Source organism: Loxodonta africana, chromosome 3 (genome assembly GCF_030014295.1).
Source record: "Loxodonta africana isolate mLoxAfr1 chromosome 3, mLoxAfr1.hap2, whole genome shotgun sequence".
Classification (NCBI taxonomy): domain Eukaryota; kingdom Metazoa; phylum Chordata; class Mammalia; order Proboscidea; family Elephantidae; genus Loxodonta; species Loxodonta africana.
In genome coordinates this window covers 102,825,011-102,844,354 of record NC_087344.1, presented here as the reverse complement: position 1 = coordinate 102,844,354, position 19,344 = coordinate 102,825,011, and the positions used below count along the sequence as shown (strand labels likewise).

The following is a 19,344-nucleotide window of genomic DNA, read 5'->3' as shown; positions in this document are numbered from 1 at the left end:
CCTCTCTGGCTTCTCTCTCGTTCCTCCTGGTTCTGCGGGCGGCAAGGGCTGGCATCTAGGTCCCTCCACGCCCTGTTCTTCCTCTACGCCCCCGCCGACAGCAGCAGTGTTCCGAAGCTCGGGATTCCGCCGAGATTAACACACTGGGGCAGGGGCGGAGCCGTTTCTTGGTGCGCGCCTCTAAGGAGCATTACGGCAGGGCTCGTTCCCGGCTCCGGCCTCCAGCCCCAGCCTCCCGGGTCCGGAGCCGGGACTGGCGGAGGCCGCGAGGGAGGGAGCGCGAGCGACGACGCTCGCGCCCGCTCGTCCGCGCCCAGACCGCCGCCGTCGCCGCTGCCTCGGCAGCCATGGCCGAGCGCCGCGCCTTCGCTCAGAAGATCAGCAGGTAAATCTCGGACGTGGGGCTCGCCGCCGCAGCCCGACGAAGAGTGGGAGAGTCCTCCCCGGCCGGGCCTAGGAGGCGGGTGGGTGTGGCGAGGCCGGCGCCTTGGTCCCGCGGCCTGGCCCGCGCCTGGTCTCTGAGACAGAGGGGCTGGGCGGCTTCTGTGGGCGCCCCTGAGGCCTGGCGCTGCCCGCCGATCCCGGGCTTCCTCCCGCACCCTGGGCTGCGCCTCTCCGGGGAGCGCCGAGGGCCCCGTACGCCAGCGCGCCCGCCTCAGCCGGCTCCTCCGCGGCCCGGGCCTGGAGTTTCGCGGCGGTTTATCGAAAGGCGATTGGGGGAGTTGGGCGGCCTGCCGGCGCTTCCCAAACGCTTTGTGCCCCCACCCCCGGGCTGGCCTGGGGCCGCAGCGGCGTTTTGCCCTCTCCGCTTTCTCCGCCTACCCTCCGTTTGTCCCCGGGAAGGTGCCGGGGTCCGCCCTCCTTTCCACCCCAACAAAAGGAGCGGGGCTCGGCGTGCTGTGGTCGGTGGCAAGCGGCCCTTCCACGCCTCTCACCCTTCCTGGGAAATCTGACAGAAACCCACTTTGCGCCCAGGGGCCCAGTTCAGAGTGGGCTTGTGAATTTAAAACGTCCGAAAGGTCGGCAGTTCCAACCCACCGTCCGCTCCGCGGGAGAAAGATGTGACAGTCTGCGTCCGTAAAGATTTACAGCCTTGGAAACCCTATGGGACAGTTTTACTGTGTCCTGTAGGGTCGCTATGAGTCGGAATGACTCCACAGCAGCGGTTTATTTATCTACTTATTGGCTCAAACGAAAAGTTAGAGCTGTGGCCTGCACCCCCGTGGTCTGTACCATCGGTCAGAATTTGACGAATTGTGGGTTGAAGCTTGATCTTAGTATCCCGTGAGTTTAAATATTCGCCAGTGTTTCTTACACAACCAGAGGAAGATGGATGGATGATGGGCAGTGTTCTTTATACGCTGGCTCTTTGACTCGTATTTTAGGACTATGAAAGTAAGCAAGTCGTCAAGGTTAAGGTTAGCGAACCATTTACCTACTTGTGGTGGGTTAGATGCTACTCCTGTACCTCCGCCCTCCCAATAAAAACTGATTACCATGAAGGATTCTTCGATTTGTAGAATTTCTTTGTGGAATATGCTAATGTATAAGACACTAGACATTTTTGGTTTTAATAAAACCTTATTTTTGTGAATTATAATGTCCTAAGAAAAAAGGAGGAGCCCCGCGTCGCTTCGCAGTAGGATGCTTACCTAAAGTTTGGCGGTTTGAACCCACCCAGCGGCTCCTGGGAAGTAAAGGCCTGGCGATCAGCTTTCATAAAGATTAGAACCGAGAAAACCTTATGGAGCAGTTCTGTTCTGTAACACATGGGGCCGCTCTGAGTTGTGGGTCCACTGGGAGGCTGCTAACAAGAAAAAAGGGAACACTAAAATGTGTTACTTTTCGGACAGTTGTATTTCTGTGACTCTAAATCTTTGTAGTTCGGTGACTTGTCTCAAAGATATTTAGGCCTACCGAACAGGTCCTTTCTTACCTGCCCGACCTTCCATAGTTTTACTTTACTGAATTTGGCTTTTCATTTAAACCTAAAATCGTTTTGATTTAAGCTTTGAGTTTAATTTTTTTTTCTTTCAGGGTTTAAAACAAATTTCATTTTCTCTTTAGGAGGCATGTGCTTAAAGATTAAGAGCATGGGCTCTAGTGTCAGAATCTGACCTGTTCAAATTCTGGCTGTTATTTTCAAACTTGAGACCTCAGCCAATAATAGTACTCAGCTCATAGGGTTGTTTTGAATATTAAATGGCATAATTTGTGTAAAGCATTGCCAATAACTGTAGTTGAGCACTTATCATAATTGATATGTCCTAGGGTGTTGTGGTAAATTTAGGAAATTATTACTTTTTTCAGGGGAAGTAAAATAACTGGGTCTCATTTCTGAAGGTAATGTTATTTTTAAAAACATGTAGTGTGAACACATATATTGCTTGACATGCATTCTTAGTGTTCATTTGTTTAATGTAACCAAAAGCTTATCTCTGAAACCATTTCACTGATAAGTAAAATGCACATGGGGAGTTAGCTACGAAATATATGCAATGTTTATTCTCCATTCATGGAATTTGTTGCCAGATGGGACAGGACAAACCACAAGAAAAAAAGATACTAGGTACATAAAACAATACAAAATGCAAATTAGGGTAGCCTAGTAGAGTTATAAAATTAAGGGAGGCAATGGCAATGAAGAGACAGGCACTCACTGGAGAGATACTTAGGACGTAGAAATGGCAGCAGTTGGTGGTTGACTGGATATAGGAGATGAGAAAGACTGAGGAGCCTAGGGTGACACCTAAGTTCCTGACTTGGGCAAGTACATGGTGATGGAGGTGGTCGTTGAGGTAAGGGAGTACAGGAGGAGCAAGGGGTTTGAGGGCGGAAGTGAAGTGGGAGGATGACAATGATTGAATATTGAACATGTTGATTTTGAGGTGCTGTTGGATCATACAAGAGAAATATTTATTAGGTTGTTGGTGCCGATTTAAGGCACAAAAGAAAGTGGGCTGGAGATCTAGATTTGGGAGTCATCAGCAAACAGATTATGACTGAAGCCAGGGGAGTAGATGAGCTATTCCAGTGTAGACATAATATGGAGGGAAGGCCAAGACAGAACTTCTGTAGGTGATTAATTGTTATCTGGTTATTGTGAATGAAAGGCCCCTTCCTCCTTATTATTGAATATGATTGAATAATAAACCAAAACCAAACCCACTGCCGTAGAGTTGAGTCCGACTCATAGCGACCCTATAGGACAGAGTAGAACTGCCCCATAGGGTTTCCAAGGACTGAATAATAGTTCTGAATAAATTCTTGTCCTGCTTCTTCGTTTCCTGCTAGAAGAGTATATAGTGCAAACTTTGGACACAAACCTCTTGAATTTGACATCCCAGCACTGCCATTCATTAAATGTGTAAACTTGGGCAAGTTGCTTCACCTCACTCTGCCTAATTTTTGAGATTTGTAAAATGGAAGTAATAGTAGGACCTACCTCCTAGGATTGTTGTGGGAATTAAATAAATCAGTGCCTATAAAGTGCTTAGAATAGTGCTTTGTATGTAGTAATACGGTTTAAGACTTTCTCTTGGAGGTGGTAATCCTTTCCATAATGTGCATATATAAAATTTATTGCTTTGTGAAAAGCCCATTGCTGTTTGAAACTTTTTTTTTTTAAAGCTTCATGATTGTCCACAAACCTTTACCTTTTTTTTTTTGGATGGGAAAACACTTTTGATTATTTTGTCAGGTTTTAAATTATATAAACGTAATGGTTGAGTCAAAAAGCACGTGAAACATTATTTTTGTTTTATTGTGCTTTAGATGAAGGTTTACAGAGCAAATTAGTTTCTCACTAAACGATTAATACACATATTGTTTTGTGACATTGGTTACTAACCCTGTGGAATGTCAACACTCTTCCCTTCTTGACCTCACGTTCCACATTTCCATTTGTCTAGCTATCCTGTTGCGTCCGTCCTGCCTTCTCGTCTTTGCTGTTGTGCTGGTGTGCTCATTTAGTCTTGTATATGTGGTTGAGCTGTGTGTATCATTGATTGTTTTATGGGCCTGTCTAATCTTTGGCTGCAGGATGAACCTCAGGAGTGACTTAAGTAGTGAGTTAAAAGGGTGTTCGGAGCCATACTCTTGGGTTTTTCTGGTCTGTGTCAGACCAGTAAGTCTGGACTTTTTTTGTGAGTTAGAATTTTATTCTACATTTTTCTCCAGCTCTGTCTGGAACCCTCTATTGTGGTCCCTGTCAGAGCAGTCAGTGGTGGTCGTCGGGTGCCATCTAGTTATGCTAGGCTCAGTCTGGTGGGGGCTGTGGTAGTTGTGTTCCATTAGTTCTTTGGACTAGTCTTTCCCTTGTGTTGTTGGTTTTCTTCATTCTCACTTGCTCCAGATGGGGTGGGACCAGTGGAGTATCTTAGATGGCCGCTCACAAGCTAGTAAGACCCCAGACACTACTCGCCAAAGTACAATGTAGAGGATTTTCTTTATAAATTATGTTATGCCAATTGAGCTAGATGTTTCCCGAGACCATGGTCCCCAGCCCTCAGCCCAGTAATTTGATCCCTCAGGTAGTTTGACTGCATCTATGAGGCTTCCATGACCTTGCCTTAGTCAAGTTGTGCTGACTTCCCCTTACTTTCCACCAAAGTTAACACTCATCTGTTGTCTAGTTAGTGTTTTTCCCTCCCTACCCGTGTCCTCCCTCATAGCCATCACAGATTGTTTCTTTCTGTGTCTAAACCTTTTCATGAGTTTTTATAATAGTGATCTTATACAATATTTGTTTTTTCGTGATTGACTTATTTCGCTCAGCATAATGCCCTCCAGATTTATCCATGTTGTGAGATGTTTCCCAGATTCATCATTGTTCTTTATTGTTGCATAGATTCAATTGTGTGTATGTACCATAGTTTGTTTATCCATTCATCTGTTGATGGGCATTTAGGTTGTTTCCATCTTTTTGCTATTGTGAATAATGCTGCAGTGAACGTGGGTGGGTGTGCATATGTCTATTCGTGTGACGGCAGTTATTTGTCTGGGATATATTCCTAGGAGTGGGATTGCTGGATCGTATGGTATTTCTAGTCCTAGGTTTTTAAGGAAGCGCCATATCATTTTCCAAAATGGTTGTACCATTTTGCATTCCCACCAGCAGTGCATAGGTGTTCCAATCTCCCCCAGCCTCTCCAAATTTTCTTATTTTCTGTTTTTTTTTTTTTGATTCATGCCAGTAATGTTGGGGTGAGATCAAACTTTAAAGAACTGTGGTAATATTCTTGACTCAATTATTTCCTAACTTTTTACACTTAGTGCCATTATTTTTTGAGTTCCGATTTGATGATTTCTCAAAGCTCTTTATTATTATATCACTGATTGGAACTACTTACTCAGCTCATCATTGAAAAGCAGACTGTATGTTTTGTCCAAGTAATTGCCTCTGCCCTCTCTGCTTTTTGAAGATGAGGCCCATGCATTGTTAACCTTTATAGTCATCCCCCAGCATATAATAGGTACCCCGTAGACATTTATGGAACGTTGACTGTAGATTAATTGGCTAAGATTTTGTTTGGATTATTTTGTCCTGTCCTTTGGACTAATCTTTCCTGTGTGTCTTTGGTTTTCTTCATTCTACCTTGCCCCAGATGGAGTGGAACCAGTGGAGTATCTTAGATGGCTGCTCACAAGCTTTTAAGACCCAAATTGTAGAACTCTTAAGGAATAGGAATTTTTTATCTTTTTCTTTTTTTCATTACTGATTTCATGAGCTGCTTTTTAAAAATTATTATTTGAAAAACTCTCATGCTTGCCCAGTAAGTAACCTTTTTCCCTGTTTTTGTACTGCTTTTCAGAGCTCTTTGATGGCAGGTCTAAGTCTTGACTTTTTATCTCCAGTGCTTAGCATGGCATCTTGTGGATACCGGACACATAAGAGGTGTTTGATTGAATGCCATCCTGGTACTATCTTAGAGCATCTTCCATTACCTTACTTGTAGATGACCAAGACAGGGTCATAGCTGATCTAGTCTCTCTTTCTTCTGATTCAAATGTTCCCAGGTAGACTTCTAATAAATGCTTTCATCATGACATTCTGGGTGGCACAAATGGTTTACGATCACAAGATTGGCTGCTAACCTAAAGATTAGTGGTTTGAACCTACCCAGTGCCTCCACAGAAGAAAGGCCTGGCGAAGTGCTTCTGTAAAGATGATAGCCCAGAAAACCCGGTGGAGCAATTCTGCTGTAACACATGGGGTTGCCATGAGTTGGGTGCGGACTTGACGGGCAGTTAACAACAATAAAACACAGCTTTCATCGTGATGTTCTTTTGTTCTAGAATATATAGTGGCTTTTAAAAAATAATCGCAGTAAAAATATAAACAGCGACCATGTATGTGGACCTTACCGGATGTAATGCACAGGAATCAAATTAACTACATGTGTAGATACGATGGAGAAGCTCAATATCATCAGTCAGAACAAGGCCAGAGGCTTACTGCAGAACAGACCATCAATTGTTCATATGCAAGTTCAATGTGAAGCTGAAGAAAATTTTTAAAAAGTCCATGAGAGCCAAAGTACCACCTTGAGTATATCCCACGTGATTTGGAGACTGTTTCAAGAATAGAACTGACACATTGAACACTAATGATGAAAGACCGGATGAGTTGTGGGATGACATTAAGGACATCATACTTGAAGCAAGCAAAAGGTCATTAAAAAAACAGAAAAGAAAGAAAAGAACAAAATGAATATCAGAAGAGACTCTGAAACTTGCTCTTCAACGTAGAGTAGCTAAAGCAAAAGGATGAAATGCAGTAAAAAAGCTGAACAGAAGATTTCAAAGGGTAGCTCAGGAAGACAGAGTAAAATATTATAATGAAATGTGCAAAGACCTGGAGTTAGAAAACCAAAAGGGAGAATCATGCTTGGCATTTTTTAAGCTGAAAGAACTGAAGAAAAAAATTCAAGCCTCGAGTTGCACTGTTGAAGAATTTTATGGGCAAAATTGAATAAGGCAGAAAGCATCAAAAGAAGATGGAAGGAATACACAGTCACTGTACCGAAAAAGAAGTGGTGGGTATTCAGTCATTTCAGGAGGTAGCATATGATCAAGAACCGATGGTACTGAAGGAAGAAGTCCAAGCTGCACTGAAGGCACTGATGAAAAACAAGGCTCTAGGAATTGATGGAATACCAGTTGAGATGTTTCAACAAATGGATTCAGCAATGCTGGAAGTGCTCAGTTGTCTATGCCAAGAAATCTGGAAGATAGCTACCTGGCCAGTGACTGGAAGAGATCCATATTTGTACCCATTCCAAAGAAAGGTGATCTAGCAGAATGTGGAAATACTGAACAATAGCACTAATATCTTGTGCAAGTAAAATTTTGCTGAAGGTAATTAAAATACAATTGCAGTGTACATCGACAGGGAACTGCCAGAAATTCAAGCTGGATTCAAAAGAGTATGTGGAACGAAGAGTATCATTGCTGATGCCAGATGTATCTTGGCTGAAAGCAGAGAATACCAAAAGGTGTTTACCTTTTATTGACTGTGCAAAGGTATTTGACTATATAGATCATAACAAATTATGGATAACATTGTGAAGAATGGGAATTCAGAACTCTTAAGTTTGGTTATGTGGAATTGGTACATAGACTAAGAAACTAATTCAGACAGAACAAGGGGATACTGTGTGTTTTAAAGTCAGGAAAGTTGTTAGTCAGCGTTGTATCCATTCACCATACTTATTCATCCTGTGTGCTGGGTCAATAGTCCTAGAAGCTGGACTGTATGAAAAATGTGGCACCAGGATTGGAGGAAGACTTCAGTAACAATCTGTGATACGCAGGTGACACAACCTTGCTTGCTGAAAGGGAGGAGGACATGAAGCACTTATTGATGAAGATCAGAGATAACAGCCTTCAATATGGATTACATCTCAACATAAAACAAAATCCCTCTCAACTGGACCAGTAAGCAACATCATGATAAATGGAGAAAAGATTGAAGTTGTCAAGGATTTCATTTTGCATGGATCCACAATTAATGCCCATGGAAGCAGCAGTCAGGAAATCAAATGACATATTTCATTAGGCAAATCTGCTGCAAAAGACCTCTTTAAAGTGTTTCAAAAGCAGAGATGTCAGTTTGAGGACTAAGGTGTGCCAGACCCAAGCCATGGTATTTTCAATTGCTTCGTATACATCAGAAAGTTGGACAGTGAATAAGGAAGACTGAAGAAGAATTGACGCATTTGAATTATGGTGTTGGTGAAGAATATTGAATATACCATGGACTGCCAGAAGAATAAGCAATTCTGTCCTGGAAGAAGTATAGCCAAAATGCTCATTAGAAACAAGGGTACATATTTTAGACATATCATCAGGAGGGACCACCAGTCCCTGGAGAAGGATAGCATGCTTGGTAAAGTAGAAGGTCAGGGAAACAGAGCAAGACCCTCAACGAGGTGAACTGAAACAGTGGTTGCAACAGTGGGCTCAAACATAGCAATGATTGTAAGGATGGTACGGGATAAGACAGTGTTTCATTGTGCTTGGGGGTCACTATAAATCGGAACTGACTTGACAGAACCTAACAACAACTGTATTTATATAAAACAGAACATTTGCCATTTCAATATTTTTTATATGTACAATTCAGTGGCATTAATTACATTCATTGTGTTGTTCAACCACTATCTAAATTGGCTTCTCAATGTGTTAAATGGAAACTCTTGCCTGGATTTTGAGGTCACCTGTAATCTGGTCCTTCTCTTGTTAATTTACTCTTTGTTTTATGCTTTGTCCTACAGTCTGCCTGGCCTTTTCAGTATACCTCCACAAATCCTCTGCTCACTTCCATCTCTATAATTATTCTACTGTTTTTTTTCTTTTCCATATATCCTTTCTTTTCTTTTTTTAAAATTTTACCCATCCTTCAGACTACTACTTCAATCCACTATTCTGACTCCTGGGATTACCATTTTTTGCTTTTCTTTTTTCTTACTACCTATTAATGCTTCCCTAAGCAATATTTTCTGATATTGAATTTATTTGAATAGAATCATACTATATATTTGATTTTTCTGTCTTGCTTCTTTTGCTTAAAATTATATTTGTGAGATTCATTTATGGTGTTGTGAGTAGTTGAAGTTTACTAATTTTCATTGCTTTATAGAATTTTATTGTATAAATAAACCAGAATTCATCTATTTTGTAGTGGTTGGGCAATTGGATTGTTTCCAGTTTTTGACTATGAGGAACACTGTTCCAGTAAACATTCATATACATATATCCTGGCATACATGTGCATGAGTTTCTCTAGAGTAAACTCAGATGTGGAACTCCTGGGTCGTAGATATTTTATTGCTTATCTTAGCAATTTTATCACCAAGTTTATTAGGTGATGCCAAACTGTTTCCTAAGGTGGCTGTAGAAATTTACAGTCTCACCAACAATGTAGCTCAACGTAGTTGGCATCATTTGGTATTGCCATCTTTTTTATTTTTGCCAATCTGATGGATGCATGATGCAATCTCATTGTAGAAGTTTGAATTTGTATTTACTTGACTTTTTTTTTTTTTTTGACTACTAATGAGGTTGAGTTCCATTTTTTATGTTTACAACCAGTTGAGTTTTTTGTTTTGTGAATGACCTTCTTAAGTCGTTTGGTGGTTCCCCTTCCCATGTTGTTTTTCCTTTTGGTTTGTCTTTTTCTTGTTTTTTTTATGAGTACTTTACTTAGTGTACATATTCATTGTATTGGCCATGCATTGATTAAAGCTGTTGTGAATATCTTTTTCCGCTCTCTGAATTGTTTTTCAGTCTTATTAAGGAGTCTTTTGAATACTGTAGGTTCTCAGTTTCGATGTAGTTTATCAATCATTTTTTAATGGTTAGTACTTTTTGAGTCTTGTTTAAGAAATATTTTCTTATCCTAAGGTCATTAATATGCTCATCTAGATACGACTTTGTGGTTGCCTCTTTTTAGGTTTATATTCTCTTTTGACTTGATTTTCTACCTGCACTTGAAACTCACTTGGTGTGAGTTTATTTTTTTTCCTGAGTGCGTACCCAGTTTTCTCAGCACCGGTTATTAGGTTATCTTTCCCCTGTTGACTGCCCTGCCACCTCTGTCATAGATCATCCATCCCTATTTGTGGTTCTTTTTTTCTAGTCCCACTATTCTGTTCCGTTTGTCTGGTTATGTATCTTCACCAATTATAAATGATCATAACTATAATAAGCCTTGGAGTTTGGTAGAGTAACTTCTGCCACCTTTTTAGAAAGTGTCTTGAGTGCCCTTAGTCCTTTGAATTTCCATGTAAATTTTAAAATCTATCAAAAAAAAAAAAGGAACCGTGTTAAAGTTCGATTGGGATTGCACTGAATCTGTATATCGATTTGGGGGAGAAACGATGTCCTTATAATTTTGAGTTTCCAATCCATGATCATAGTGTATCTCTGCATTTATGATGTTCTTTATACTGTACAATGATATTTTATAATTTTTATTGTAAAGTTCTTGTATATATTTTGTTGGGTTTATTCCTAGGAATACGATTTTGTTTCCAGCTGTACCGCACTAAACTCTTTTTCATTCCAAAAATATATCCGTGGATTCCTTTGTATTTTCTATATAGACAACCATATCATCAGGAAATTGTGAATTTTTGTTTCTTCCTTTCTGATCCTTATAACTTTTGATTGATTGATTGATTTGTTTTACTCTGCATATGATTACCATGCCATTCTTACCATTTCTATTCAACGTTTTATTAATATTGACCACCCTTGTATATGATCTCAAAGGGAAAGCTTTCTGTGTCTCACTATTGAGTGTGATGGTTGCTGTATACTCTTTGTTTTAGTACAGTTTCCTTAGAAAACAGAGCCTGAGAAAAGGATTGAGAGCTGATGCTTTATTTGGGAAGCACAATCCAAGGGCACTAAACTAAGAGCAGTGGAAAAAAGGAAGTGAGGGAGAGATGAACAGGAAATAATGTAAGGTGATATCTTATTTTGCTGGCCACTGCTTCACAAAGAACTGGAGAGAGATTGTTTGGCAGGTGTGTGTGCTTGGCCTACAGGGTTTCTCTGGACAGAGGAACAGTTTCTTAAACTAGTAGAGAGGAGTCTGGAAGAAGAGGGAATTTATCTGCCTGCTTTTCTCCTGCCTTCTGTTTCCATTAGTCAGATTAATCTCCTCAGAGAGTTAACTCCTCTTCACTTCTGGGTTGCATTTGGACCCCATTGGCAACTACTCAGTGGCTTTTCACAGGGTGGACTTTTTGGTTGCAAGTGACAGAAACTCAAATCAGATTAATCTATACACAAAAAAGAGCATTGACTTAAATAACTGAAAAGTATGATGTCAGTAGGACTCTTTATGTCTTGAGTACTTTCCACAAAATGGTCACAGTGAGAGTTGGCAGCCCCAGGCTCAAATCCTATCAGCTTAGTCCTGGCAGGAAAGATCCAAGGAGTCAATGATTGATCTGACTTAGATCACATTCCTTCCTTGGACCAATTACTATATTTAGGGACATAAGGGACACTGGACAGAGCTAGGTCACATGCCCTTCTCTGTGGCTTATGGGGGAGAGGTGATGGCATCAGCTCCATGCAAATCTCAGAATGAGTTACTGTAAAAAGATAAAGGGACGATATCTGACCTCCTCTAACTTCACAAGGGGGAAAGAGAATCAAGATCAACAGCCCAAGGCTGATTCCTATGAGGCAGAGGTCAGACATGCCTCCTCTCTCCGCCATCTTTACGAATTCTGATACCGACTCTCCCTCCTATGACACTTCATACTTCTCTGCTGGGTTCCATAATTCATTGCAGTGGCCACATGGAACTCACAGACCCTACTTCTGATTATGGGGTTTATTAGGGAAGTAACATTCAGGTTACATTCAGGTTCAGGAATGCTCAGGATATAGTTCTTCCATCAGGACAGTTTCTTCCCAGCCATGCTTGCAGGCATGCCTCTGTGGCCCTCAGCCTGTGCTCTGCTCGGCAGTGTTACGAAGCGTTACAAAACTCTGCCAGTAAGTGCCCAGAGGCATCCTACTCTGCTAGCAAGCCTCCTGCCCAGACACTCTGTTTTCTCACTCTGTGGGCCAGGAAGCCCACCATGCCATCTCCTGCCATTGTTTCTCTGCCACCGCTTCTCTCTTTGTGTGTGTCTCCTGGTTCCAGGAGCTTCTCAGTGCATGGATCCCAGGTCCAAAGGATGCACTCTATGCTCCTGCTGTTTTTCCTTTGTGGTGGTGGGATCCTCTCTTTCCTACTTCTGGGTGGCTCGTTTCAAGAAGGCCATTCCATTGTTCTATCAAGTCAACTGCTTCAGGATGATGGGGAGCATGGTAAGACCAGTGAGTTCCATGAGTATGGGCCCTTTGCTGCATTTCATTTGCTGTGAAGTGAATCCCTTGACCTGAGGCGATGCTGTGTGGGATACTGTAAGTCCAGGGGTGATAGTTTTGACAGAAGCACTGCGTGCAGGGAAGACAAGTACATATCCAGAGAAGTGTCTGTTCCAGTAAGAACAAAATGCTGCCCTTTCCATGATGGAAGTGGTTCAGTATAATCAACTTGCCATCAGGTTGCTGGCTGCTACCTCGAGGGATGGTACCATACTGGGAACTCAGTGTTGTTCTCTGCTGCTGGCAGATTGGGCACTCAGCAGTGTCTGTAGCCAAGTCAGCTTTGGTGAGTGGAAGTCCATGTTGCTGAGCCCATGCATAACCTCCATCCCCGATACCTTGGCCACTTTGTTCATGAGCCCATTGAGCAGTAACAGGAGTGGCTGGGGAAGGAGGATGACTGGTTTCCACAGAACGCATCATCCTTTCTACTTGTTAGTTAAAATATTCCTCTGCTGTGGTTACCCTCTGGTGAGCATTCACATGCTACAAAAATATCTTCACTTCTTTGGCTCATTCAGAGAGGTCTGTACACATACCTCTTCCTCATACTTCCTTGTCTCCAGTTTTCCAATCATGTTCATTCCAAGTCCCAGACCATCCAGCCAAACCATTGGCCACAGCCCATGAATCAGTATACAGTTGCATATCTGGCCATTTCTCCTGAGAAAAGTGAACAGCCGGGTACACTGCTCAAAGTTCTGCCTATTGGAAGGATTTCCCTGGACCACTGTCCAGGGAGATTCCAGAAAGGGGCCATAGTGCAGGCGCTGTCCATTTTCGAGTAGTACCCACGTATCATACAGAACTGTCTGTAAAACAGGCACGAGTTTTCTCTTCCTCAGTCAACTGATTATAAGGAACTCCCCATAGGGCCATATGTGCAGACTGGGAGATGGAAGGTAATGTAACAGAAGTGGAAACCATGGGTGTTTGGGCCACTTCCTTATGCAACTTACTTGTGCCTTCAGGTCCTGCTCGGGACTGATCTCATATATACCACTTCCGTTTAATGATGGAATGCTGCTGTGCACGTCCAACTTTATGGCTCTGTAGGTCAGACAACACCTAGTTCATGATGGGTAGCCCAGTCTGCATGGTGACTTGGCCCATGGTTAACTGTTCAGTCTCTACTAAGGCCCAGTAACAAGCCAAAAGCTGTTCCTGAAAAGGACAGTAGTTATCTGCAGAGGATGGCAGGGCTTTCCTTCAAAATCCTAAGGTTCTGCGATGTGATTCACCAATAAGGGCTGGCCAAAGACTCCAGACAGCGTCTCTGACTGCCACTGACACTTCAGTCACCATTTTATCAGCCGGATAATGTGGCCCAAGTGGCAGAACGGCTTGCATGGCAGCCCGAACCTATTGCAGAGCCATCTCTTGTTCTAGGCCCCACTCAAAACTAGCAGCTTTTCGAGTCACTTGATAAATAGGCCGGAGTAGCAGACCCAAATGAGGAATATGTTGCCTCTCAAATCCGCAGAGGCCCACTAGGCACTGTGCTTCCTTTTTAGTTTTGGGAGGGGCCAAATGCAATAACTTATCCTTCACTTTAGAGAGGCTATCTCTACATGTCCCATACCACTGACCCCTAGATATTTCACTGAGGTGGATGGTGCCTTAATTTTTGTGGGATTAATTTCACACCCTCTAGCATGCAAATGTTTTATCAGTAAGTCCAGAGTCATTGACATATCTTCCTTACCAGATCCAGTCAGCATAATGTCATCAATGTAATGAACCAGTGTGATGTCTTGTGGAGGGAAAAGGTGATCAGGGTCCCTGTGGACTAAATTATGACATAGGGCTGGAGAGTTGTGGTAGCCCTGAGGTAGGCAACTAGAGGTGTATTGCTGGCCTTGCCAGCTGAAGGCAAACTGCTTCTGGTGGTCCTTCGAAACAGCTATGGAGGAAAAGCCAAATCAATAGCTGGATACCAGGTGCCAGGAGATGTATTAATTTGCTCAAGCAATGAAACTGTCTGGAACAGCAGCTGTAATTGGACCCACTAGCTGATTAAGTTTTTGATAACCTACTGTTATTCTACAAGATCCATCTGTTTTTTTGCATAGGCCAGATACGTGAGCTGAATGGGGATGTGATAGGAATCGCTACTCCTGCATCCTTCAAGTCCGTTATAGTGCCACTAATCTCTGCAATTCCTTCAGGAATGGAGTATTGCTTTGGTTTTCTATTTTCCTAGGTAGAGACAGTCCTAATGGTTTCCACGTGGCTTTTCCTACCTTAATACCCTTATTTCATTTTTCAGGAATCCAGTGTGGGGGTTCTGCCAGTTGCTGAGTGTATATCTATTCCAAGCGTACATTCTGGAACTGGAGAAATCACTATAAGATGGGCTCAGGGACCCACTGGACCTACAGTCGGACAGATATGAGCTAAGATTCCATTAATAACTTGACTTCCATATGTCACCACTCTGACTGGTGGGCCATAGTGATGATTTGGTTCTCCTGTAGTTAGTGTCAGTTCAGAACTAGTATCTAGTAATCCCTGAAAAGTCTGATTATTTCCTTTCCCCCAGTGAACTGGTCACTCTCATAAAAGGCCATAGATCCCTTTGGGGAAGTCTGGGAGAAAGATTAACAATAAAAGTTTTGGGCAGTGTGTTGGAGTCCTTCCTCAAGGATACCCAGCCTCCCCTTCGTTCAAAGGGTTGTAGGTCTTTAAACTCACTCAAGTTTGGAAGTTGATTGAGGGTCTTTGACTCTATTCTGGTGATTCGAGTTAGACGGCTGATCACAACCTAGAATTCTTCCGCTTGTACAGATCAGGTAAATATTTGGTAGATTTTCTATCTGTTTCACTCCTAGAGACACCATGACTAAGTAACCAACGCCATAAGTCTGTATAAGTCAGACTGTTCTGATTACTGCTATGACTTCGCTATCCATTACAGTAACCGTGCCCACCTTGTCTTTGTTGATTGAGCGCAGCTGCTTGGCCCCTACCACCATGGGGTCCAGTCAACCCCATAGTAGTTAGGTGTCTTAGTTCACATAGGGCAGTTTCCACTGTCAAATCTGACTTACATAAAATAGCAATCATAGTAGTTTTCAAGGATGCTGGGGCTCCCTTCACAAATTTGTTCCTCAATGTTGTGGTAAAAAGTGTGCCCTCTGGGCACTTTATGTGTGGGTCTGTGGGTCTGACTTGATAAATCCACTCTTAACATGCCAATTTCCCTGAGCCTTTGGAAACCTTCTTCTGTAGTATATAAAGGCAGGCCTGGTACTTCAACTTGATTTAGTGTAGGCCACCAAGTAATCCATGCTTCAGTGACCCAACCAAACAAGCTATTAGATCCTTTCCTAACCTCTTGAGGTGAAACATTGAACAATCTATGCTTAGTGGGCCCATAACAATAAACTCAGACACATCCATCTTTATGTTCCTTGTACCATTATCTCATACCCTTAATAGCCATTCTCATACATATTCTCCAGGTTTCTGTTTGTACATATTACAATAAGTGAAGCAGTTCTTTTGGAGTGTAGCATACCTCCACATGGGTCACAGTTTGTACTTCACCTTTTGAGGCTTGCTGGGACTTAACTCTAGTTATAGGTCTAGAAGCCAAAATCGGTAGTGGGAATGTGTTTCTGATAGTGGGGATGTGTTTTGAGGACATTCAGCATTGTCTCATAAGGCATTTGCCTCAGACAGTGCCCCAGGCAATGACTCAGAGAAAGGCTCTTTAGAATTGCTGGGTTAATCTCATTAGATGGGGGGGGAGGGGCTAATGGTTTTACTGGTGAGGGTGGCTTAGCAGATAAACATGGGGTCATCTCTTCAAATGGGAGTGAGAGGGCTCCTTCTGTTGGCAGGAGTGATTCAGTGGAATTTAGGGGCTCAGTGTCTCTAGCTTCTTGATTACATGCCCATATGTCCCCATCCCATTTTGGAATCCCAGTTCTTCCCCAATCAGTGCCCTCACTTTAACTTCAGACACCCCTTGAAGTTGGCAGTTGAGTTGACGTTTTAATTCTGCCACTCTTACAGTAAGACTCTGGGTTTGGTTTTCGGCAACATCAGCTCTGTTACTACTAGAAATAAGCTTTTCTTTCAAGGCACGAGTGGAAACTTTGAGGTTGTTTATGTGGTGCTTGAGCTTTGACTCAGAAGCCCTGAGTTCATCTCTTTCTTTTACCACTTTATTTAGCAAAAGTAGGACCAACCAACCAGTTTCCTTGTGTTTCTCATTATGACAAAATTATAGAAAAACATTCTCATGGTTTGCATTGTGTCTCCCAAAAACGTGTGTATCAATTTGGCTAGGCCATGATCCCCAGGATTGTGTGATTATCCACCATTTTGTCATCTGATGTGATTTTCCTATGTGTTTTAAATCCTACTTCTATGTTAATGAGGCAGGACTCAATCTACAAGATTGGACTGTGTCTTGAGCCAATCTCTTTTGAGATATAAAAGAGAAGCAAGCAGAGAGACAGGGGGACCTCATACCAACAAGAAAGCAGCACTGGGGATCAGAGCATGTCCTTTGGACCCAGGGTTCCTGTGCAGAGAAGCTCCTAGTCCAGGGGGAGATTGATGACAAGGACCTTCCTCCAGAGCCAACAGAGAGAGAAAGCCTTCCCCTGGAGCTGCCGCCCTGAATTTGGACTTCTAGCCTACTAGACTGTGAGAAAATAAATTTCACTTTATTAAAGAGGAAATACTTGTAGTATTTCTGTTATAGCACTACTAGATGATTAAGACAAGTATAAAATACACAGTCACCTAGAGCCTTGCCTTTCACCAATACCTGATCTGTTGGTGGCCATATTTTGCGTACTTCTGTTGTCACCTCATGCCATGGATTAGCAGTGACCTCTTTACTACTGGAAGCAGAGTCATCAACATCTTTTAGACTAACCAGACTTGAGAACAAATTTAGGAAACTTATCCTTAAATTTTGTTTCTCTAGTACCACTCTCAGCACCAAATGTCTTAGGCTGGGTTCTCTAGAGAAGCAAAACTATTAGAGCATATAAATATCTATATAGAGAGATTTATATCAAGGAAATGGCACACGTGATTTTAGAGGCTGGAACGTCCCAAGACTATGGGTCAGGATAGAGGCTTCTCCTGATTCACGTAGCTGCAAGGGCTGGCGAACCTAAGATTGGCAGGTCAAATCACAGGGCTCTTGCTCACAGGCTGTGAAGATCGATGAATCCAAAGATTGGCAGGTGAGAAGACACGTAAGCTGCTAGCTCAAGTCCTAAGAAGTCAGACGAACAGGAGCCAGCTGCAGGATCCAGAGCAAGCAAAAGCCCACGAGCCTTGCCAGAAAGTCCACTTATTTATTTGATGCAGGCCACACCCCCAAGGAAACTCCCTTTCAACGGATTGACTGCTCACAGCAGATCCATCATGGAGGTGATCACATCATCATATGCCTGCCAAACTACATCATAAGTGCCAAACCACTGAGAATCATAGCCCAGCCAAGTTGACATATAACTTTATTGATCACAGACGCTGATCTTGCCTCCCGTGGCAGTCTCTACTTCTCTGCTGGGTTCGATAATTTGTTGAAGTGGCCACACAGAAATCACAGACGATACTCACAATGATGGGGTTTATTAGGGAAGTATAAGGTTACAACTCAGTAACCTGTTACTTCAATTCAGTACTCAGGATACAGTTCTTTGGTCAAAACCTATGCTGTTCCTGCAGGCAGGTCTCTCTCTGGCCCTCATTCCCTAGGCCCTTTGGCCCCTCAGTCTGGCCTCTGCCCTGCTTGGGTAAGTGTTAGAAAGCTCTTTAACTCCACTGATAAGCGCCTAGATGAACCCCATTCTGCCAGTGAGCCTTGACCCGAAGGCTTTTAGCTCTATACCTCTGTGGGTTGGCAAATCTAGCCCTGTCGACAGGTGCCCTGAGGTACCCCACTCCGCCAGAAGGCCTCCCTGCCCCAAGGCACTTAGCAGTCTTGCTCCATGGGTTGAGAAGCTCACCGTGCTGTCTCCTGCTGGTCTTTTGGTTTTGCTATCTCTGCTGCCGCCGTTTCTCACTGTCTCCAGTGTTACAGTTCTCTTTCTCTGTCTCCTGGGTTCTGGAGGTTCCCAGTGCAGGGATTCCGGGTCCAACGGCACACTCCGTTCCCATCTCTTCTTGGTGGTGGTGGTGAGGTACCCCCTTCCTGCCTCTGAAATGGCTCATTTTAAGCCTAGTGGAGTGGCAAAACTGACCAATCCCCTCATTAAGGTTCCATATACCTTATTTGCATGTTTCCACCCCCTCCAAGGGTGCCATGCACCTTATCTGCAAGCTTTCCAATCCTCTTGGTGGGCCAGAAGCACCTTATTTGCATAGTCTCATCCAATCACTTGGTGATTTTTAAGGCTATGGTGAGAAAGGCCGTATAAAAAGCAATCCATCTTACTGCACATCTGTACCAGTCTTGTTTTTTTAAAACAACTTTACTGAGGTCTAATTTATGTATCATAAAATTCACTTGTTTTAAGTTTACAATTCATTGATATTTAATAAATTGATAGAATTATGAAACTGTCACCATTTATCCAGTTTTAGAGCATTTCCATCATCAAAAAAAGATGTGCCAGCTTGCAGTTACTCCCTGCTTCTACTGCAAGCCTCAGGCAACCACTTACTTTGTCCCTATATCTGACCAGACTAATTGCCATTGAGTTGATTCTGACTCGTGAAGATCCTTTGTGTGTCAGAATAGAACTGTGCTCCATAAGGTGCATCAAATCCACTCAGAGGCACTGTGGGAGAAAAGATTTGGCGATCTGCTCCTGTAAAAATTGCAGTCTTGAAAACCCTACAGGACAGTTCTGCTCTGTTATATGGGGTTGCTATGAGTCAAAATTGGCTTATCGGCACCTAACAACAAACAGCTCTTACATTCGGGTTTATGATCCATTTTCAGTTAATTTTTGTTTATGGTGTGGTATAAGG

At 42.9% G+C, this 19,344-nt stretch overlaps 1 protein-coding gene across 2 annotated transcripts in view; it reads left to right on the top strand.

Annotated features, from left to right (window-relative positions):
• Nucleotides 1-292: 292 nt before the first annotated feature.
• Nucleotides 293-19,344, top strand: part of DOCK7 (dedicator of cytokinesis 7) — a 271,372-nt gene continuing 252,320 nt past the window's right edge. For both annotated transcript variants that reach the window (XM_064282069.1, XM_064282072.1), the window contains exon 1: nt 293-385. In XM_064282069.1, the coding sequence (XP_064138139.1) occupies nt 348-385 (38 nt within the window). In that variant the 5' untranslated portion in view covers nt 293-347. The remainder of the gene's footprint in view (nt 386-19,344) is intronic.